The sequence below is a fragment of the Ranitomeya imitator genome, chromosome 3 (genome assembly GCF_032444005.1).
Source record: "Ranitomeya imitator isolate aRanImi1 chromosome 3, aRanImi1.pri, whole genome shotgun sequence".
Taxonomy (NCBI): domain Eukaryota; kingdom Metazoa; phylum Chordata; class Amphibia; order Anura; family Dendrobatidae; genus Ranitomeya; species Ranitomeya imitator.
In genome coordinates, this window is record NC_091284.1 from 828936838 (window position 1) to 828960999 (window position 24162).

At 43.3% G+C, this 24162-nt stretch overlaps 2 protein-coding genes and 1 long non-coding RNA gene across 3 annotated transcripts in view; 1 reads left to right on the forward strand and 2 right to left on the reverse strand.

Annotated features, from left to right (window-relative positions):
- The window catches only part of LOC138671349 (uncharacterized), a 48231-nt gene extending 43307 nt beyond the window's left edge, over nucleotides 1–4924 (forward strand). The window contains exons 2-3 of the long non-coding RNA XR_011319453.1: nucleotides 2252–2404; nucleotides 3579–4924. This is a non-coding gene — a long non-coding RNA (uncharacterized lncRNA). The remainder of the gene's footprint in view (nucleotides 1–2251; nucleotides 2405–3578) is intronic.
- A 1459-nt stretch (nucleotides 4925–6383) lies between these two features.
- On the reverse strand, nucleotides 6384–7638 carry LOC138671814 (oocyte zinc finger protein XlCOF22-like). Its single transcript, XM_069759949.1, has 3 exons — nucleotides 7628–7638; nucleotides 7270–7423; nucleotides 6384–6587 (listed from the first exon to the last, which is right to left on the reverse strand). Exons 1-3 carry the CDS (start codon nucleotides 7636–7638, stop codon nucleotides 6384–6386), a joined length of 369 nt encoding a protein of 122 aa, XP_069616050.1.
- The window catches only part of LOC138671350 (zinc finger protein 585A-like), a gene marked incomplete at its 5' end in the record, with an annotated part of 122776 nt that continues 105723 nt past the window's right edge, over nucleotides 7110–24162 (reverse strand). The window contains 2 exons of the mRNA XM_069759453.1: nucleotides 7110–8201; nucleotides 9535–11264. Of these exons, the coding sequence (XP_069615554.1) occupies nucleotides 7638–8201; nucleotides 9535–11264 (2294 nt within the window). The remainder of the gene's footprint in view (nucleotides 8202–9534; nucleotides 11265–24162) is intronic.

The following is a 24162-nucleotide window of genomic DNA, read 5'->3' on the forward strand; positions in this document are numbered from 1 at the left end:
GTCGGCTGCCCATTCCCCCTGTCATGATAAATCAAGAGAAGGAATCACTCCTCTTTGGTTAAGGCAATACCCCTTAAGTCTAGTCAAATCAATGACCCTGAGCAGGAATATTAAAGAGTATGTTAAGGCAGGGGTTCTAGTGCAGAGATATTCCCCCTGCAACACCCCTTTGTATCCCATTAAGAAAAAAAGAACCCAAGGGTTCCCCTGACACTTAAGGTACCTTCACACTGAACGATATCGCTAGCGATCCGTGACGTTGCAGCGTCCTGGCTAGCGATATCGTTCAGTTTGACAGGCAGCAGCGATCAGGATCCTGCTGTGCCATCGTTGGTCGGAGCAGAAAGTCCAGAACTTTATTTGGTCGCTGGACCTCCCGCAGACATCGCTGAATCGGCGTGTGTGATGCCGATTCAGCGATGTCTTCACTGGTAACCAGGGTAAACATCGGGTTACTAAGCGCAGGGCCGCACTTAGTAACCCGATGTTTACCCTGGTTACCAGTGTAAACGTAAAAAAAAAGAAACACTACATACTTACATTCCGGTGTCTGTCCCCTGGCGCTGTGCTTCTCTGCACTGTGTAAGTGCCGGCTGGCCGTAAAGCACAGCGGTGACGTCACCGCTGTGCTTTCCGGCTGGAGCTCACAGTCAGTGCAGAGAAGCACAGCGCCGGGGGACAGACACCGGAATGTAAGTATGTAGTGTTTTTTTTTTTTTACGTTTACGCTGGTAACCAGGGTAAACATCGGGTTACTAAGCGCGGCCCTGCGCTTAGTAACCCAATGTTTACCCTGGTTACCAGGGGACCGGCATCGTTGGTCGCTAGAGAGCTGTCTGTGTGACAGCTCTCCAGCGACCACACAGCGACGCTGCAGCGATCGGGATCGTTGTCTAGATCGCTGCAGCGTCGCTAAATGTGACGGTACCTTTCCAGAATAGTTCACGACTAATGGGCTATTAATGATGTTACAGTGAGTGTGACCTCAACTGTCCTACACACATTGTACGGTCACAGATCCCCGCCACGTCAAAATATTTCACAGTCACTGTTTTGGCAAATGCATTCTTCACCTCATCCACAGATTGTACTATTACAGTACGTGGATGACCTCTTGCTCTGCTGCCCGGACCAGACGTCCTGCAAGGAAGCTACAGCAGAGGTGTCAAACTGCATTCCTCCAGGACTGCAAACAGGTCGTGTTTTCAGGATTTCCTTAGTATTGCACAGGTCATGGAATCATTCTGTGCAGGTGATTAAATTATCACCTGCGCAACACAAGGAAATCCTGAAAACATGACCTGTATGCAGCCCTCGAGGAATGCAGTTTGACACCTCTGAGCTACAGTTTCCTTGCTGTGTTTTTTTTTGGCAGAAAAGGGTTGCAGAGTCTCACGTGACAAATTACAGTATTGCAAACAAAAGGTGACATTTTTAGGACATTGTATTGCTGAAGGTACAAGACACCTGACTGAAGACAAAAAACAGGCAATACAAATCTCCCTTTACCCAGGTCATACCAGCATCTACGCACTTTTCTAGGTTTGGTGACCTACTCTAGGCCTTGGATAAGGTCTGCTTCACAAATGATGCACCCACTCTATGACTGTTTGCCATCAGACCCCTACAATCTCACTCAAGAAGCAATTGACTCCTTCCACTCTCTCAAGCTGCTGATTGTGTCAGACATTCCAAACTATGATCAGCCATTTTTCTTATTTTACACAGAGCAGGGTGGACATGCTACCGCAGTACTGACACAACAACATGGAAAGAAACAAGAGACCGATAGCTTACTACTTAGCACAATTAGACCCCGTGATTAGAGGGTCTTCTACATGTGTACGTGCGGTAAGAGCTGCTGTATTACTGAAAGGCATGTGAGATCACACTGACTTTTTCTTTTTGACAATTTGTTCCCCACATGACATTAATGCCATACTCATACAAGTTCAACCAAAACACCTGTCAATGGATAGACAGATCAGACTTGAATGAGCTCTAATACTAATTCCTGAATACGTCACCCTCAAAAGATATAATGTTCTGAATCCAGCCACTCATCTGCCTGTGGATTCAGAAAAGGGGGAATTGGTGACAGCGTTGGCAGGTGGGAAAGAGAACATGACATGACGCATGAACATGACTGCATAGGAACTGATGAGTCAGGAGACAGTGGGTTTTACATATGTTCGTGGGAAGAAAAAACCTGTTCCTAATGCATATTTTGAGGGTTTTTTTATTTTTGTAGATGGTTCCAGATACCACCAGGATGGGCGACTCTACATTGGATATGCAGTAGTATCCTCACATGAGGTAATCCGAGCTGAACCACTCGCTCCTCACATGTCGTTGCAGAAGGCAGAGTTGAAGGCACTCACTAAGGCATGTAGAGCTGCTGCAGGTAAAGTCGCTAACAGTTACACAGATTCAAATTGTGCATGGGGAATAGCCCATGATTATGGCCCTATCTGGAGAAGCAGAGCGTTTCTTACATCAGCCGGTAAGCCCATTAAAAATGCAGAGCTGGTGAAACAATTAGTGGAGGCATTGGGCATTGACGTTATCAGTCCAGGTTGGCATCGTCAAGGTAAAAGCACACATGAACGGTGACTCTGTGGAGGTAGAGGGCAACAAAAGGGCGGACGAGGCTGCTAAAGTAGCAGCAAGGCGGCCTAGGGAGCAGTGGACGGTGGCGGGAAGTCAGCGTATTCCAGCCACACTGAGCCTAGATGTCCTGAAATCCCTCCAGCTGCCCAAACAGAGAAGGAGCACTGGGAGAATGGGAGCTGAGCTGAACTCAGAAAGAGTATGGGAGAATAAAGATAAATTGTATATACCAAGATCCCTGCTCCCAATCATGGCGCACGCAACACAAGATGCCTTCTGGATTACTCCTGGTTTCAGTTACGCAGCCGCAAAGCTCGTACAGTCATGCCTCAGCTGTGCACAGCGCAACCCAGGTAAAACAGTAAAAATCCCTACCTCTCTACCCGTTTCAGAAACTGCGACTGGCTACATACAGCTACCCAAGGTAGGAGTGTGTGAAAAATATCCTAGTATGTGTAGATCTCTCCTCTGGTTGGCTGGAAGCCTATCTGGTAAAATGTGCAAATGCTAAAGCGACTGCAGACAAACTGATGAAAGAACTGATCTGCAGGTATGGTGTCCTAAAAACCATAGAAAGTGATAGGGGTACACACTTCATGGGAGAAATAATGAGGGAAGTCATACAGGCCCTGGGAGTACAGCAAGCATATCATGCACCATATAGACCACAAAGTAGTGGGAAAGTGGAGAGACCAAATGGGACACTGAAACTGAAAAATCAAAGGCCACGGCAGACACAGGAAAGAGCGGGGTAGAGTGCTTGTCTCTTGCACTCTTGTCAGTCAGACACACTCCAAATAGAAAGACAGGCTTGTGTCCTTTTGAAGTCCTGTTTAGTAGTTTGCCAAAGGCTGGTCTGTACTTCCCACAGGTGCTACAAAGGCAACACGGTGCTATGACCGCCCATGTCTAGGCCTTGCAGAAAAGACTTAATGTGGTGCATAAACATGTGTTTTCATCCATTCCAGATCCTAATGCCAGTGCAGACGTATATCAGCTGAATCCAGGTGATTAGGTGGTCATACACAGACACGTGAGGAGCCTAGACCCACGGTTTGATGGCCCGTTCTAAAGTCCAGATGACCACATTCACCTCAGGGAAACTTGAGGGAAAGCCCACCTGGATCCATGCCAGTCACTGCAAAAAGATCTTTTCACCAGCAGAATGACTGTTGTCCTAATCACCGTGCTGGCAGTGGTAGGATGTTTGCACCTTACAGAGACACTGGATAAACAAACTTATTCAACATCTTGCTTTTCTTATAAAAGATGCGGAAGGACAAAAACTGCTGGACTGTTGGATCTGTGCACACAGCCCAGTATCTGCAAGGACTATACTGTACTTAGCCATACCCAGGAGCCAAGGAAGGTATTAGCACCACACCAAATATACAATGAGACTTGGACTCAGATTTTCTAGGTTCCTTAAGGCTCTTAATGAGACTAATACAATATAGAGACTCCTTTTTAAATCCAGCCAATTGGCTTAGCGGCCTAGCGGAATGGATTATTTTTGGTATTTTACAGACTTGTATGCAAATTTTGTTGTTTTGCTTATTGTTTTATGTAGCCGTAAAAGCGCCAATATATATATTGCCTAAGCTATGGAATAATGTAGGTGTAGAAAAAAAATCTAAGGCTGAAACTTCTGTAGTGTATCATAGGCCCCGTGTAGCCACTGCTGACGGGGGAGGTGAGTGTCCACACTGAGGGTGGATGGGCGAAGCAGATAGGAAGCCCCCTTGTGGGTACTAGACCCATGAGACAGTAGCTCCTTTGTGGACATCAGCTGACCCCGTAGCAGAGGTTATACCATTTACAAAAGGGGGAAATTGATATAGAAGGGTTAATAGTTTGCCTTTAAGTGCCTTTTGCCTTTAATTGTTAGAATTGCTAGAATCTGTTGACGCAGTAGTCTGATGGCCTCCTTTCAAGGAGACCATACTTCTTATCAATGTATGTTCTTAATAGTCAGTCACAACATGTTCTGGGTTATGGTAAATAAAGTATGACCCTGGGTGATGGTGGAGGCTACATGACTTACATTTAAATGCATTTGTTGTAAATGGTATAAAATATTGCCTCTTGCTGCATTACATCAGATAAAAGTGACTTGCTCACAGAAATATATGTGAGGTGTCCTTTGTCTCCAAGTGCGCTTGTAAAATGACGGGCGTAATTCCACAATTTGGTCTCACTGGTGATCTGTCAGCTGACATTTGGGTCAGAACGAAAACAGCTACGACAAGAGTATGGATGCATTTACTGGCACATAATAGATTAATGAATAAAAAATAAAATGAATTAGGGTAGTGAATTACTTTTTGAATATTTGGTACAGAAACCTTTGTTTGAAATTAAAGAGGTCAGACATTTCCTGTAGTCCTTGACCAAGTTTGCACACACTACAGCAGGGATTTTAACCCATTCCTCCACACAGATCTGCTCCAAATCTTTCAGGTTTCGGGGCTGTCGCTGTGTAACATTGATATTCAGCGCTCTCCAAAGATTTTCTATTGGTTTCAGGTCTGGAGACTGGCTAAGCCACTCCAGAACCTTGAAATGCTTCTTATGAAGCCACTCCTTAGCTGCTCTTGCTGTGTCTTTTGGGTCATCGCCATGCTGGAAGACTCAGCAACGACCCATCTTCAATGCTCCTACTGAAAGGAGGTTGTTGGCCAAAATCTCGCAATCCATGACCCATCCATCCTCCCTTCAATACAGTGAAGTTGTTGAGACTGACCTTAGCAATGATGTACAACATGTGGGACGGAGAGACTGTTGGGGATAAAGGAATACTCTAATTTTACCACATTATGGTAAAATCAGCAACTGGTGGACTTTGACAAATTTACTGGTTTCAGAGGTTGGGAATCAAGGGGAATTCAGACTTTAGATCAGTTAGTTGGAAATGGAACACTTAAAAGCTTTAACAAACTACAAAAAGTGTTTGGATTGCCTCACAGTCTCTTCTTTCAATATATATCTACAACTTAGGCATGCATATCTAACTCAGTTTAGCGCTGCAGCACCGGATATACTGAAAAAATATCTACTAGACTCAATAGCAGCAGCAAAATACACGACCGGCTTAATTTCAAACGTCTATCAGAAACTCTCACAGTCTCACATGGGAGACCATCCCCTGGCAGCTACATTAGAATAGGAAGAGATGTGAGGTTTATTACGGAAGTTTTGAATCCCCGATGGCTGTAGGTCTTTCGCGAACATTCTATCAAGCTCGCAAACTTATTGCACAACATTGGCCAGATGCTCAACCACCAACAGTTAATGAGTTAATAAATAAGCAAAACAATATTATTTGGTTGGAAATTTGACATCTGGGGATCCTGGTTGAATGTTCCAGGCCTACCATCTGGAGTACTCCTGAGAGATATCATATGGCAATTTCTGGCTTCATGAACACTTGTAGTATCATCAATCCAAGTTAAATGATCTAAGAAAGGCGAGTACACATGCAAACTCATTATGATAACTGAATGGCAGATATTCTAATGTATACAAAACATTAAAAAAAAAATAGTATGAATACAGATTTATCTGGAGTGTTATCGGGGGAGAGGGGTTGTATTAGTTTGAATGAAAAAAAAAATAAATCGAATCCTTGGAAGAAGATAACAACTTTATTGCATTTTATGTATAACAATAACATATAATGATACCATGAATATAATTTTTTTCATTTAAACAAGGACAAACATGGTGACAATTCCATTAAGAAAATACCCTTTTCATTTAAAACATCTCCCACATTAAGAACATGAAAAAGGCTTCTCCCCTGTGTGGGTTCTCTGGTGGTTGTCAAGAACCAATTTCTGGTTAAAACATTTCCCACATTCTAAGCATGAAAAAGGCTTCTCCCCTGTGTGAATTCTCTGGTGATCAAGATGCTCTTTACGGGTAAAACATTTCCCACATTCTGAACATGAAAAAGGCTTCTCCCCTGTGTGAATTATCTGGTGCTTAAGCAAATCTAATTTCTGGTTAAAACATTTTCCACATTCTGAACAGGAAAAAGGCTTCTCCCCTGTGTGAGTTCTTTGGTGTATAACAAGTTGTGATTTTTTGTTAAAACATTTCCCACATTTTGAACAGGAAAAAAGCTTCTCTCCTGTGTGAATTCTTTCGTGAATAACAAGATGTGATTTCCGGTTAAAACATTTCCCACATTCTGAACAGGAAAAAGGCTTCTCCCCTGTGTGAATTCTCTGGTGGTTAAGCAAATCTGATTTCTGGTTAAAACATTTCCCACATTCTGAACAGGAAAAAGGCTTCTCCCCTGTGTGGGTTTTCTGGTGGTGATCAAGATGCCCTTTCTGGTTAAAACATTTCCCACATTCTGAACATGGAAAAGGCTTCTCCCCTGTGTGAATTATCTGGTGCTTAAGCAAATCTGATTTCTGGTTAAAACATTTCCCACATTCTGAACAGGAAAAAGGCTTCTCCCCTGTGTGAATTCTTTTGTGAATAACAAGATGTGATTTCCGGTTAAAACACTTCCCTCATTCTGAACAGGAAAAAGGCTTCTCCCCTGTGTGAATTCTCTGGTGGTTAAGCAAATCTGATTTCTGGTTAAAACATTTCCCACATTCTGAACAGGAAAAAGGCTTCTCCCGTGTGAGTTCTTTGGTGTATAACAAGAGGTGATTTCTCGTGAAAACATTTCCCACATTCTGAACAGGAAAAAGGCTTCTCCCCTGTGTGAGTTCTTTGATGTATAACAAGAGATGATTTCTGGTTAAAACATTTCCCACATTCTAAACAGGAAAAGGGCTTCTCCCCTGTGTGAGTTCTTTGGTGCTTAAGCAAATCTGATTTAAGATTAAAACATTTCCCACATTCTGAATATGAAAAAGGCTTCTCGCCTGTGTGGGTTCTCTGGTGGTGATCAAGATACCCTTTCTGTTTAAAATATTTCCCACATTCTGAACAGGAAAAAGGCTTCTCCCCTGTGTGGGTTCTCTGGTGGTGATCAAGATGCCCTTTCTATTAAAACATTTCCCACATTATGAACAGGAAAAAGGCTTCTCCCCTGTGTGATTTCTTTGGTGTATAACAAGAGATGATTTCTCGTGAAAACATTTCCCACATTCTGAACAGGAAAAAGGCTTCTCCCCTGTGTGAGTTCTTTGGTGTATAACAAGAGATGATTTCTGGTTAAAACATTTTCCACATTCTGAACAGGAAAAGGGCTTCTCCCTTGTGTGAGTTCTTTGGTGTTTAAGCAAATCTGATTTCTGATTAAAACATTTCCCACATTCTGAACAGGAAAAATGCTTCTCCCCTGTGTGAGTTCTTTGGTGTATAACAAGAGGTGATTTCTGGCTAAAACATTTCCCACATTCTGAACAGGAAAAAGGCTTCTCCCCTGTTTGAATTCTTTCGTGAATAACAAGATGTGATTCCCGGTTAAAACACTTCCCACATTCTGAACAGGAAAAAGGCTTCTCCCCTGTGTGAATTCTCTGGTGCTTAAGCAAATCTGATTTCTGTTTAAAACATTTCCCACATTCTGAACAGGAAAAAGGCTTCTCCCCTGTGTGAGTTATTTGGTGTATAACAAGATGTGACTTTACGTTAAAACATTTTCCACATTCTGAACAGGAAAAAGGCTTCTCCCCTGTGTGAATTCTCTGGTGCTTAAGCAAATCTGATTTCTGTTTAAAACATTTCCCACATTCTGAACAGGAAAAAGGCTTCTTCCCTGTGTGAGTTCTTTGGTGTATAACAAGTTGTGATTTTTTGTTAAAACATTTCCCACATTTTGAACAGGAAAAAAGCTTCTCCCCTGTGTGAATTCTCTGGTGCTTAAGCAAATCTGATTTCTGTTTAAAACATTTCCCACATTCTGAACAGGAAAAAGGCTTCTCCCCTGTGTGAGTTCTTTGGTGTATAACAAGTTGTGATTTTTTTGTTAAAACATTTCCCACATTTTGAACAGGAAAAAAGCTTCTCTCCTGTGTGAATTCTTTCGTGAATAACAAGATGTGATTTCCGGTTAAAACATTTCCCACATTCTGAACAGGAAAAAGGCTTCTCCCCTGTGTGAATTCTCTGGTGGTTAAGCAAATCTGATTTCTGGTTAAAACATTTCCCACATTCTGAACAGGAAAAAGGCTTCTCCCCTGTGTGGGTTTTCTGGTGGTGATCAAGATGCCCTTTCTGGTTAAAACATTTCCCACATTCTGAACATGGAAAAGGCTTCTCCCCTGTGTGAATTATCTGGTGCTTAAGCAAATCTGATTTCTGGTTAAAACATTTCCCACATTCTGAACAGGAAAAAGGCTTCTCCCCTGTGTGAATTCTTTTGTGAATAACAAGATGTGATTTCCGGTTAAAACACTTCCCTCATTCTGAACAGGAAAAAGGCTTCTCCCCTGTGTGAATTCTCTGGTGGTTAAGCAAATCTGATTTCTGGTTAAAACATTTCCCACATTCTGAACAGGAAAAAGGCTTCTCCCGTGTGAGTTCTTTGGTGTATAACAAGAGGTGATTTCTCGTGAAAACATTTCCCACATTCTGAACAGGAAAAAGGCTTCTCCCCTGTGTGAGTTCTTTGATGTATAACAAGAGATGATTTCTGGTTAAAACATTTCCCACATTCTAAACAGGAAAAGGGCTTCTCCCCTGTGTGAGTTCTTTGGTGCTTAAGCAAATCTGATTTAAGATTAAAACATTTCCCACATTCTGAATATGAAAAAGGCTTCTCGCCTGTGTGGGTTCTCTGGTGGTGATCAAGATACCCTTTCTGTTTAAAATATTTCCCACATTCTGAACAGGAAAAAGGCTTCTCCCCTGTGTGGGTTCTCTGGTGGTGATCAAGATGCCCTTTCTATTAAAACATTTCCCACATTATGAACAGGAAAAAGGCTTCTCCCCTGTGTGATTTCTTTGGTGTATAACAAGAGATGATTTCTCGTGAAAACATTTCCCACATTCTGAACAGGAAAAAGGCTTCTCCCCTGTGTGAGTTCTTTGGTGTATAACAAGAGATGATTTCTGGTTAAAACATTTTCCACATTCTGAACAGGAAAAGGGCTTCTCCCTTGTGTGAGTTCTTTGGTGTTTAAGCAAATCTGATTTCTGATTAAAACATTTCCCACATTCTGAACAGGAAAAATGCTTCTCCCCTGTGTGAGTTCTTTGGTGTATAACAAGAGGTGATTTCTGGCTAAAACATTTCCCACATTCTGAACAGGAAAAAGGCTTCTCCCCTGTTTGAATTCTTTCGTGAATAACAAGATGTGATTCCCGGTTAAAACACTTCCCACATTCTGAACAGGAAAAAGGCTTCTCCCCTGTGTGAATTCTCTGGTGCTTAAGCAAATCTGATTTCTGTTTAAAACATTTCCCACATTCTGAACAGGAAAAAGGCTTCTCCCCTGTGTGAGTTATTTGGTGTATAACAAGATGTGACTTTACGTTAAAACATTTTCCACATTCTGAACAGGAAAAAGGCTTCTCCCCTGTGTGAATTCTCTGGTGCTTAAGCAAATCTGATTTCTGTTTAAAACATTTCCCACATTCTGAACAGGAAAAAGGCTTCTTCCCTGTGTGAGTTCTTTGGTGTATAACAAGATGTGACTTTACGTTAAAACATTTTCCACATTCTGAACAGGAACAAGGCTTCTCCCCTGTGTGAGTTCTTTGGTGTATAACAAGAGGTGATTTCTGGTTAAAACATTTCCCACATTCTGAACAGGAAAAAGGCTTCTCCCCTGTGTGAGTTCTTTGGTGTATAACAAGATGTGATTTTTCGTTAAAACATTTCCCACATTCTGAACAGGAAAAAGGCTTCTCCCCTGTGTGAATTCTCTGGTGCTTAAGCAAATCTGATTTCTGGTTAAAACATTTCCCACATTCTGAACAGGAAAAAGGCTTCTCCCCTGTGTGGGTTCTCTGGTGGTGATCAAGATGCCCTTTCTGTTTAAAACATTTCCCACATTCTGAACAGGAAAAAGGCTTCTCCCCTGTGTGATTTCTTTGGTGTATAACAAGAGATGATTTCTTGTGAAAACATTTCCCACATTCTGAACAGGAAAAAGGCTTCTCCCCTGTGTGATTTCTTTGGTGTATAACAAGAGATGATTTCTTGTGAAAATATTTCCCACATTCTGAACAGGAAAAAGGCTTCTCCCCTGTGTGAGTTCTTTGGTGTATAACAAGATGTGATTTTTTGTTAAAACATTTCCCACATTCTGAACATGAAAAATGCTTCTCCCCTGTGTGAGTTTTCTGGTGTATAACAAAATCTGATTTCTGGTTAAAACATTTCCCACATTTTGAACAAGAAAATCTGTTTTCTGCTGTGTGAATTATTTGATGTTTAAGAAAAATTTTTTCAAGGGGAAAGCTATTTCCATATTCTGAAGGTGAAAACGGCTTCTTTGATTTAGAAGCAATTCGTTTTTTAATGCTTATTTTGTGACTTTGATTTTCCTTAGTAGTTGGTAATGAATCAGAAGACAGGACCTGTTTCAAAGGATCAGATGACAGATCTTTGCTGTGAAGGGATGATGGTACATCTGCTGTAATGACATTCACTTTAATTGTACCCTGTGTGATCTCAAGATCATCTGATTTAAAAATTGAAGATGTCAGCTGTCCCTCTGATCTCCTGGTACAGTAATCTGCTAAGAATAAAAACAATTATTATTTTTCAATTAAATATCCTCAAACTTAATATTTTTGAACATTTCTACTTAAAGTGTAACTAAAAAGTTATGTAAAAAATGTAAATTATTCACCAACAAAATGACAGTTCACAGTCTAATAGAAAACCTCATGGCATGAACCAGTGGAGCATGGTGTTCAACTGTTTGTTCATTCTGCCTCCCAAATGTAGAATAAAAAGCCAAACAATGTTATGTAGACAAAAATAATACCAATGAAAAGTTCTACTCATCTTACAAAAAACAAATCGCCCCTCAGGTTAATCATCCGTCAATGGAAAAACAGAGGTTTCTACATTATTAGTGGCTTGAAATGCAACATGGCTTCCTAAACCAATCTAGCAAAATCCGCTCTCCCAAAGTCAAATTTCCCCCTCACATCTGAGTCTTGCAGTGTGCCCAAACCACATTTAGCATCCATGTAATTCGCATTACTATAGCGAGTAGAACCCACTTAATTTATGGTGTGTCTTCTGGAGCACAATCTGGGCACTATGTGTTGGGTAATAAAATGGTATATTTTCAATTTTTACTCTCCAACATCCACTGTGCGCTAATTACAAGAAAGTGGCCGTGGAGTCAAAATTGTCACTACTCCTATAGATTAATTCACTGAGGGTTATACTATTCAAAATGGAGTCACTTTATGGGGATTTATACTGCTCTGGTTTTCTGACATTTTGTCATATTAGTGTTTCTACAAATGCTGTGTCCCATCATCTCAGGGATCTGCTCCTATGACATCTGCTTATTTATTCTGTAGGCAGCACTAGTAATGGAGGAGACATCAGAACCAGAAGCTCTGGGGGGTGCAGACTGTCGAGCCACCAAGTTTAAATTGCCTGCAACCTGTGATACCGTCCATTCTGGCAGGGGTTCCATCCATTCTGGCAGTTTGGATGTGCATGATGTCCAGCTAGAGTAATCTTCTCCCTACATCAGCCAACTGGAAAGCACCGCACCCCACTAAAGCTTGAAGCATATTGCCAGAAGCTGCGAGATACAGGTTTGTTCTACTCTGGTTCAGTACTGTGTACTCAGCTCCCAGGTTGTATATTTGTTTCCTGTTGTGACCCTGGCCTGTTTACTGACTACTCTTGTGTCTTTTGATTTTGTATTTTCTCTTCCCTCACGGTTGTAGCTAGACTACCTGACTATTCTTCTATCCATCTCATACTACAGAAAAGCAAGTATCAATGTGGCCCAAGCCGAGGGGTCTGGGTCTAAGTCCAGATGTAAAGGGGTTAAAGAAGTTAAAGGATGATGTTCAAAACTGTAACTATATAACACATCTACTGAAATAATCAAGCTGAACAGTCTTTTTAAGTATAAAAAAATGAGTAACTAATGGTAAAACCTCTTATGGGTAATTAAAGTATGAGTTTCAGTGTCTTATAGCAATATAAACTATTGTAAAGGTCAATCTTTTCTATCACATTAGAAGTATATTTCTTGTTGAAATTAAATGGAATTATTTTTAAGGCTGTGTGCACACGTTGTGTATTTGCATGCAGAAATTTCTGCAAGGTTTCTGCATCTCTTGGCAGAAAAACGCAGCTGACAATAAGCGCGTTTTTAATGCATTTTTGCATGTGTTTTTCATGCGTGTTTGTAAATCCAAAGAGATAAAGATATATTAAAAAAAAAATTATTATGTAATTTCCTTGTTCAACCTCTTCAGCCAAATACCGTTATTAATATTAAATAAAAACACACACACACACCAGCCTATGTAGGAGCATTAACATAATTAACCTACATATGCTGTAACAAAAAACAATTGTCAGAAATCTGCGTGAAATGTAATAACTGTTTATTTTTCAAAAAGTTTTTTTTAAAAATTGTGTGGTCTCCCACATAATTTTCATAACCAGCGGGGGAAAAGCCGACAGCTGATGTTAATATTCTAGGAAGGAGCCAATAGCCAAAGGTTCTCAGGCTACAAGTATTAATATCAGCTCACAGCTCTTTGCTTAGACTTTACTGGCTAGTTTACAGTGGAACCCCAGAAAAAAATTGACATGGCTAAGTGCCAGTTTTGGCACTTAGCCTCACTTTTCCCACTTGTCCTGTAGCAGTGGCAAGTGGGGTTCATATTTGTGGGGTTAATGTCACCTTTGTATTATCAGGTGACATCAAGTCCTCAGGGTAGTAATGGAGAGGTCAAAACACATTCTAATATGGTAGGTGCCACAAAAGAAATGAAGTGAAAGGAAAATATGAATAAAAACAATGTGTTTATTTATGAAAAAAACATTTTTAAAAGATTTTTTGAACAATTATAAAGACAGAAAATGGGGGAGCGGAAACCTCCAAATACCATGGGAGACCTGTGAAGCACAATACCAAACAATATAGTAAGCTAAAGTAATGCAGACCTTAGTGTCACTAGTACTTTATAGATCAAAGAAATTTATCTGATAGTATTCAGCGCACAGAGCTGTATATATATATGGTGTATTGTGTAAAGGTGCTGTGTTTGCCACTTATAGCAATGCAGAGACAGAAGTGCCCAGAAGTGCAGCATTACCTGCTAATATACCTGGGAAGTGAGAACACTATATTGCCTAACTGCTGCCAAGTGGGAAAATACAAAGCACAAAGAAGGGTGAGTTACCTGCAAATGCAGTTGGTGGATACTCCAGGATCTGTGCGCTATGGTGAGAGTGCTGTCAAGGCTCCCCTACGCCCGTTGACGAGAATGTGTTTTGATATAATGTTGGAGTGACTTTAGCCGCAGCTAAAATAGGACTATGGGAATAGTAATGGAGTGGTGTCTATAAGACACCTCTCCATTACTAACCATAGTGATATTGCATAAAACTGCTGGGCTGCTGAGCGCAGATGGAAAAGATCCCACTCCAACGAGCACTTCATCGCATTCAAACAGTCCCTCACTACTTTCAAGACCACACTCGCCACAGCTAAACAAACCTACTTCTCATCTCTCATTTCCTCTCTCTCTCACAACCCTAAACAGTTATTCAACACCTTCAATTCTCTCCTCCGTCCCCCAGCACCTCCTCCCTCCCCACTTATCTCCGCTGAAGACTTTGCCTCATTTTTCAAGCAGAAGATTGATAGCATTAGAGACAGTTTTGGTCAACAACCCCCAGAGCCCTTCCTCCCGATTTCCCAGCCCTCCACCTCCAAAACCAACTTCTCCACCATTACAGAAGATCAACTCTCCACTCTACTCTCAAGATCGCATCTCACCACCTGTGCACTTGACCCGCTCCCATCCCAAACCTCACCACAATCTTCATCCCAACCCTAACCCATCTCTTCAACCTATCACTAACAACTGGTGTTTTCCCCTCAAGCTTTAAACATGCCTCAATCACACCTATCCTCAAAAAGCCCTCTCTTGACCCATCCTCTGTATCTAGCTATCGCCCTATATCACTTCTCCCTTATGCCTCCAAACTACTGGAACAACATGTTTACCTTGAACAGTCCTCCCATCTCTCTTCTTGCTCCCTCTTTGACCGCTTACAATCTGGCTTCCGGTCACACCATTCCACTGAAACTGCCCTAACTAAGGTCATCAATGACCTCTTAACTGCCAAGAGCAAGCTACACTACTCTATCCTCCTCCTCCTCGACCTGTCGGCTGCCTTTGACACAGTGGACCATTCTCTATTATTACAGACCCTCTCATCCCTTGGCATCGCAGACTTGGCCCTATCCTGGATCTCATCATACCTAACAGACCGGACATTCAGCGTCTCCCACTCACACACCACCTCCTCACCTCGCCCTCTATCTGTCGGAGTCCCACAAGGTTCAGTCCTCTTCTCCATTTACACCTTTGGCCTGGGACAGCTCATAGAATCTCATGGCTTTCAGCATCACCTCTATGCTGACGACACACAGATCTACATCTCTGGACCAGATATCACCTCCCTTCTAACCAGAATCCCTCAATGTTTGTCCACTATTTCATTCTTCTTCTCCGCTAGATTTCTGAAACTTAACATGGACAAAACAGAATTCATCATCTTTCCCCCTTCTCACGCGACCCCCCCAATGAACCTATCCATTACAGTAAATGGCTGCCCACTCTCCCCAGTCCCACAAGCTCGCTGCCTTGGGGTAATCCTTGACGCTGATCTCTCCTTCAAACCACATATCCAAGCCCTTTCCACTTCCTGCCGACTTCAACTCAAAAAATATTTCACGAATCCGTTCATTCCTCAACCATGAATCTGCAAAAACCCTAGTCCATGCCCTCATCATCTCTCGCCTTGACTACTGCAACCTCCTGCTCTGTGGCCTCCCCTCTAACACTCTCGCACCCCTCCAATCTATTCTAAACTCTGCTGCCCGACTAATCCACCTGTCACCCCGCTATTCCCCGGCCTCTGCCCTCTGTCAATCCCTTCACTGGCTCCCCATTACCCAGAGACTCCACTACAAAGCCCTAACCATGACGTACAAAGCCATCCACAACCTGTCTCCTCCATACATCTGTGACCTTGTCTCCCGGTACTTACCTACCCGCAACCTCCGATCCTCACAAGATCTCCTACTCTACTCCCCTCTTATCTCCTCTTCCCACAATCGCATACAAGATTTCTCTCGCGTATCACCCCTACTCTGGAACCCTCTACCACAACACATCAGACTCTCGCCTACCATCGAAACCTTCAAAAAGAACCTGAAGACCCACCTCTTCAGACAAGCCTACAACCTGCAGTAACCACCGATCAACCAAACCGCTGCATGACCATCTCTACCCTCACCTACTGTATCCTCACCCATCCCTTGTAGATTGTGAGCCTTCGCGGGCAGGGTCCTCATTCCTCCTGCACCAGTTATGACTTGTATTGTTTAAGATTATTGTACTTGTTTTTATTATGTATACCCCTCATCACATGTAAAGCGCCATGGAATAAATGGCGCTATAACAATAAATAATAATAATAATAATAATAATAATAATAATAATAAAACACAGACACCCAGAATAAAGTCTTTTATTTGAAATAATCACATAGACTCCTTTACGGAATCAAAATTCACCTCGGGAAATGTGACTGCTCTATCCGGCCTCCGCCAATATATACGGACAGGAGATAATCGCTCCTGCTGTGTATCAATGCGCTGCCGTGAGTTCACTGGAGTTCATCTTTCCCACACAGCAATGCCGTAAGTGAGAGCACTGGAGCTTATCAGCTGATGAACTCCAGTGATCTCTCATGGGGGCTCAGTGATACACTGCGGGAGCGATTACCGCCTGGGTACATATGTCGCATGAGTACACACACAGACAGACACACTCACGCACATGTTCTCCGCCCACACACTCTTCCTCCTTCTGACATCATTTCCCTTTGACAATTTGCAGCGTTTTTGCCAGCAAATCCGCAAACCTTTTTATACCTGCGTTTCAATGAGTCAAAGACACTCTAGAAACACAAAAAGAATTGACATGCTGCAGAAAATAAAACGCTGCAAATACGGACGGAAATTTACTGATCATGTGCACAACACAACACTTTTTGGAAGTGCATTTGGACAGCAAGGTGGATTGCTGTTAAGGGAACTAGAGAAAAAAAAACCTATAAATCTTCAGCAGAGCGAGTGTGAGCGAGCTGAGTGTGAGCTGAGTGTAAGTGTGAACGGCGGTAAGTGTGACTTGTGATTCAGTGACTTTGGAGTCAGGGAGGTTCCAAGGGAGGAATTGCTGAATTGCTGTCTATTTTTTTTTTTTTTAATTAATACTTTGTATTTATTTATTTATTTATTTATTTATTTATTTTTTATTTAACGTTTCTGTCTGGTGCAATCCCCATTAGGAAATGTGCTCCACTCTTGTTAATGCCATCCAGTGCACATCTTGCCACATGTATGCAGTCCTTGAGCAGCCGGTCGAGGGTGCATACTGCTGTGCGAGATGTGAGCACGTTGTGCATTTGGAAAACCAGATTCTGAATCTAAATGTGCAGCTGGCAACACTGAGATCCATAGACAATATGGAGAGGAGTCTTCTGCTCACTGAGCAGACGCTCAATGGGACAGATGAGGGGGGGATGGTGGGATGGAGCTGCAGGATGGTGAAGTAGGAAGCTGGGTGACAGTTAGGAAGCGGGGTAGAGGGAAGAGTGCCAGGGAGGCTAGTCCTGATCTGGAACACCCCAATAAGTTTGCTAAGTTGGCAGATGAGGGGGGTGCCAGTACAGGGGTAGCACTGCTGCAGCCAGGCATGTCCTCTGAAAGCCGGAGGAGTGACTGCTCCAGTAAGGAGGGAAATAGGAGAGCAGGGCAGGCCAGACAGGTGCTGGTAGTGGGGGACTCAATTATTAGGGGAACAGATAGGCCAATCTGTCACAAAGACAGGGATCGTCGAACGGTGTGCTGCCTTCCTGGCGCTCAAGTCCGACACATCGCTGATCGGGTAGACAGATTACTGGGAGGGGCTGGTGAGGACCCAGCGGTCATGGTGCACATTGGCACAAATGACAAAGTTAACCCCTTAGCGACCTCCGATACGCCTTTTAACGGCGGCCGCTAAGGGTACTTAAACCACAGCGCCGTTAATTAACGGCGCTGTGGAAAAAGTGTATAGCGCCCCCCAGAGTCGGATTTTCTCTGGGGTCTCGGCTGCTGGGGGTAGCCGAGACCCCAGAGAACATGATTCGGGGGGTTTTGTACCCACCCCGCATTTGCGATCGCCGGTAATTAACCGTTTACCGGCGATCGCAAAAAAAAAAAAAAACGCGATCTCTTTAATTTCTCTGTCCTCTGATGTGATCGCACATCGGAGGACAGAGAAAGGGGGTCCCAGATAGCCCCCGATACTTACCTATCTCCCCCGGTGCTCCTCGTGTCTCCCGGTGGGCGCCGCCATCTTCAAAATGGCGGGCGCATGCGCAGTGCGCCCGCCGGCCGGCCCCGCGAGAGTCTTTGGGGTCTCGGCTGCCGGGGGTAGCCGAGACCCCAAAGAGCATGATCGGGGTCGGTTTTACCGACCCCTGTTTTGCGATCGCCGGTAATTAACTGTTTACCGGCGACCGCAAAAAAAAAAAAAAAAAGTAAAGTGTAATTCTCTGTCCTCTGATGTGATCGCACATCAGAGGACAGAGAAATAGGGGGATTCGGGGACCCTATCATACTCACCTGTGTCCCTGGATCCTCCTGCTGCTCCTCCTGGCCGCCGGCAAAACAAAATGGCGGGCGCATGCGCAGTGCGCCCGCCATCTGTCTCCATCTGCTGGCCGGCAGGAGAACAGCAGTTGGGGCTAAAATTAGGGTTAGGGTTAGGGGTAGGGTTAGGGGTAGGGTTAGGGCTAGGGGTAGGGTTAGGGGTAGGGTTAGAGCTAGGGTTGGGGCTAAATTTAGGGTTAGGGTTGGGGCTAAATTTAGGGTTAGGGTTGGGGCTAAATTTAGGGTTAGGCTTCTTTCACACTTACGTCGGTACGGGGCCGTCGCAATGCGTCGGCCCAACATACCGACGCACGTTGTGAAAATTGTGCACAACGTGGGCAGCGGCTGTAGTTTTTCAACGCATCCGCTGCCCAATCTATGTCCTGGGGAGGAGGGAGCGGAGTTACGGCCACGCATGTGCGGTCAGAAATGGCGGAGGCGACGTACAAAAAAACGTTTCATTGAACGTTTTTTTGTGCCGACGGTCCGCCAAAACACAACTGATCCAGTGCACGACGGACGCGACATGTGGCCATCCGTCACAATCCGTCGGCAATACAAGTCTATGGGCAAAAAATGCATCCTGCGGGCACATTTGCAGGATCCGTTTCTTGTCCAAAACGACGGATTGCGACGGATGCCAAACGACGCAAGTGTGAAAGTAGCCTTAGGGCTAGGGTTAGGGTTGGGGCTAAAGTTAGGGCTAGGGTTGGGGCTAAAGTTAGGGTTAGAGTTGGGATTAGGGTTAGGGTTTGGATTAGGGTTGGTATTAGGGTTAGGGTTGGCATTAGGGTTACGCTTGGGATTAGGGTTAGGTTTGGGATTAGGGTTAAGGTTAGGGTTGTGATTAGGGGTGTATTGGGATTAGGGTTAGGTTTGAGGTAAGGGTTGAGATTAGGATTAGGGGTGTGTTGGATTTAGGGTTTTGATTAGGGTTATGGTTAGGGTTGACATTAGGGTTGTTTTGGGGTAAGGGTTGTGATTATGGTTAGGGTTAGTGATTAGGATTATGGATCAGGTTGGGATTAGGGTTAGGGGTGTGTTGGGGTTAGGGTTGGAGCTAGAATTGGGGGGTTTCCACTGTTTAGGTACATCAGGGGGTCTCCAAACACGACAGCCAATTTTGCGCTCAAAAAGTCAAATGGTGCTCCCTCCTTTCTGAGCTCTGCCGTGCACCCAAACAGCGGGTTACCCCCACATATGGGGCATCAGCGTACTCAGGATAAATTGGACAACAACTTCTGGGGTCCAATTTCTCTTGTTACCCTTGTGAAAATAAAAACTTGGGGGCTACAAAATCTTTTTTTGTGGAAAAATATCTATATTTTTTTTTAATGACTCTGCATTCTAAACTTCTGTGAAGCACTTGGGCATTCAAAGTTCTCACCACACATCTAGATAAGTTCCTTGGGGGGTCTAGTTTCCAAAACGGGGTCACTTGTGGGGGGTTACTACTGTTTAGGTACATCAGGGGCTCTGCAAACGCAACATAACGCCCACAGACCATTCTATCTAAGTCTGCATTCCAAAACGGCGCTCCTTCCCTTCCGAGCTCTGCCGTGCGCCCAAACAGTGGTTTACCCCCACATATGGGGCATCAGCGTACTCAGGATAAATTGGACAACAACTTTAGTGGTCCAATTTCTCCTGTTACCCTTGTGAAAATAAAAACTTGGGGGCTACAATATCTTTTTTGTGAAAAAAAAAAAATTTTTATTTTCACGACTCTGCATTCTAAACTTCTGTGAAGCACTTGGGCATTCAAAGTTCTCACCACACATCTAGATAAGTTCCTTGGGGGGTCTAGTTTCCAAAATGGGGTCACTTGTGGAGGGTTTCTACTGGTTAGGTACATCAGGGGCTCTGCAAACGCAACATAATGCCCACAGACCATTCTATCAAAGTCTGCATTCCAAAACGGCGCTCCTTCCTTCCGAGCTCTACCGTGCGCCCAAACAGTGGTTTACCCCCACATATGGGGTACCAGCATACTCAGGACAAATTGGACAACAACTTTTGGGGTCCAATTTCTCTTGTTACCCTTGTGAAAATAAAAACTTGGGGGCTAAAAAATCTTTTTTGTGGAAAAAAAAAATATTTTTTATTTTCACGGCTCTGCATTATAAACTTCTGTGAAGCACTTGGGCATTCAAAGTTCTCACCACACATCTAGATAAGTTCCATGGGGGGTCTAGTTTCCAAAATGGGGTCACTTGTGGGGGATTTCTACTGTTTAGGCACATCAGGGGCTCTCCAAACGCGACATGGCGTCCGATCTCAATTCCAGCCAATTCTACATTGAAAAAGTAAAACGGCACTCTTTCTCTTCCAAGCTCTGCGGTGCGCCCAAACAGTGGTTTACCCCCACATATGGGGCATCAGCGTACTCAGGATAAATTGGACAACAACTTCTGGGGTCCAATTTCTCTTGTTACCCTTGTGAAAATAAAAACTTGGGGGCTACAAAATCTTTTTTTGTGGAAAAATATCTATATTTTTTTTTAATGACTCTGCATTATAAACTTCTGTGAAGCACTTGGGCATTCAAAGTTCTCACCACACATCTAGATAAGTTCCATGGGGGGTCTAGTTTCCAAAATGGGGTCACTTGTGGGGGATTTCTACTGTTTAGGCACATCAGGGGCTCTCTAAACGCGACATGGCGTCCAATCTCAATTCCAGCCAATTCTACATTGAAAAAGTAAAACGGCGCTCCTTCACTTCCAAGCTCTGCGGTGCGCCCAAACAGTGGTTTACCCTCACATATGGGGTATCGACGTATTCAGGAGAAATCGCACAACAACTTTTGTGGTCTAATTTCTCCTGTTACCCTTGTGAAAATAAGAATTTGTGGGCGAAAAGATCATTTTTGTGTAAACAAAAGCGATTTTTTATTTTCACGGCTCTACGTTATAAACTTCTGTGAAGCACTTGGGGGTTCAAAGTGCTCACCACACATCTAGATAAGTTCCTTAAGGGGTCTAGTTTCCAAAATGGTGTCACTTGTGGGGAGTTTCCACTGTTTAGGCACATCAGGGGCTCTCTAAACGTGACATGGCGTCCGATCTCAATTCCAGCCAATTCTGCATTGAAAAAGTCAAACGGCGTTCCTTCACTTCTAAGTTCTGAGATGCGCCCAAAAAGTGGTTTACCCCCACATATGGGGTATTGGCGTATTCAGGAGAAATTGCATAACAAAATTTATGGTTACATTTCGGTTTTTACACTTGTGAAAATAAAAAAAATGGTTCTGAATTAAGATGTTTTAAAAAAAAAGTTAAATGTTAATTTTTTCCTTCCACATTGTTTCAGTTCCTGTGAAGCACGTAAAGGGTTAATAAACTTCTTGAATGTGGTTTTGAGAACCTTGAGGGGTGTAGTTTTTAGAATGGTGTCACACTTCATTATTTTCTATAATATTAAGAAATGGGGGCACCACGGAGTATACAGCAAAGGGATCCAACCCCGACCTGAGAATATAAACATACAAAAGACAAAAGAAAAAGCACAGGCCATATAGAATGGGGGATCACCAGTCAACAATATAAATTTCAAAACACAGCTTTATTGAGGTACAACACAGAAAAAAATATAACATTAAAAACATCTAAAACACATTAGAACTACTGCCTAAAAAATGGCATATGCCTGTATACACGTCAAAGGGGAGACATGATAATAATAATGACTGACATAGATGTGCAAATACTCCTCACACTACTATATGGACAGCATATTTTACACCACACATAGTGTCAAAAAACACACATAACGCAAATACGTCGTATAAAGCACACAAATGAATGCAATGGTGAAGATGAGTATATGCAGTGTAGTATAAGGGCTCAAGATGAACTCAGAATAAGGCTCAAAGCCATAGGTAATGCGCATGCAATAATGGTTCTCAAGTCAATGCAACCAGAGGGAGCATAAAACACAACATTAGCCCTAGACTCCTATTTCCCAAATAGTGCGAAACAGGGCAGGCACAATAGCCCTGAATGACCCAGAACTAATACACGAGCATAACACTCTAAGTGAGCACTGAAATACCGTGCACAGCCAACAGAGCATGCACAACAGTCATCTCCCCAGAAAAGTTTATCGGGTATAATAACCCATATGTCCCAACAGGCATAAAGAGAGCGAATACCCTACGCGTGTCGCCACTGCGGTGGCTTCATCAGGGGTGTGATTATCGCTCCAAATACCCGTGTATAAATACCTTATATTAAAGCATCCAAGTGGACGCAGCTGTGAAGATTCGCCTGAAAATGGCAGAGCAGGTAAGAACAAGTGGCGTGCAGCAGTCTCCATAGCGCAGGCGTCGGCACCACTTGGGCCGGAAGCCACCGGTGCTAGGCAACAGTAAACAAAACTGACCCTTGCCTGCATAGAGAGACCAGCGGCATGTGGTGACGTACTACTCACAGCGGCCGGATCTACGCAGGCGTCAACATGATGATGGCACGCACACAGCAAGCTTGGTGAGGCCTGAGTCTCCAGATATTCGAATCCACAGCGCAGGCGCCGGTATTCCGAAACCGGAAGTAGTCGGCGCTTAGCAACAGTGGGAGTTTACAGATCGTCGGAGAATACCGGCTACTTGAGCTCCCTCTATGGCAGCAGTGAGAATATGTGCCAGCAGAAATAAGCAGCAGAGCCCATACATATGGATCTCTGCGGCATATAATACCCTGCCATTCTGGGCAGCGAGCTATATATGCAGGCATCAACGTACCTGCCCCAGATAATTTCTAGGAATGGGCCATAAGTATGAGACAATATGGTTGTTACAAATCACCGGGGAACCCAGACCAGTAGCAGCAGCGAACATACATAAAAATAATAATAAAGCAAACCTACATACAAAACCACGCAGCATAAGGTGACCAATAATCACTGCGGCGAGACCAACGCAGGCAACGATATACCCCGGCCAGGAGGTATCCGAAAATAAGCCGCAAACCTAGAACATGAATAGAACAAACATACAAATTGCCAGGGAACCCCGGCCAATAGCAGCAAATAATGTTCATGTAGGTATAGAAGAGCAAAACCCGCCCATAGATCCATGCAGTAAGTAGTGACGAGATCTTAACAGGCACCGTCATACCTGTACCCAGAGGTATCTAAGAGTAAATCATAGACAGGACACCAATCACCAAACCTGTGGTGTCCATAGTGCAGGTACCGGAGAAAACACTCCAGAGATGGCCAGTGCTTACAAAATACTGACAGATAACGCACACAGCAGCGATAGGCATGAGTAAACATAGGCCAGGCCCACACAGGGCCTGAAGGAATTTGATATACATAAGCGCTATATACGCGCTAATACCAATGACCCATTGCCCCACCAACACTTATGCCAAAAGTCCCATACCCAGAAAGAGCATATGTAAACAAAAACGCCAAACCCTAAATAAAGGGAAAGATGTATAACAGTTCAGAAAACATGGAGATTTTATTATAATGACGCTGTTACCATATTTACAAAGTGCTCCAGTCATACAATGTGTAGAGTTACCAGACTCACGACACTATCCAAGTACAGGAGTGGATATAATTAAGATAGTGCAACGAGCACTACAAGGCACATGTAGGAAAATATCAATACGGATTGTTCAGTAGGCCATAAGGATAGTGTAAAAATAGTGTAAAAAAAAAAAAAAGGCACAGGATTAAATCAGTCATCCATGTGATGATA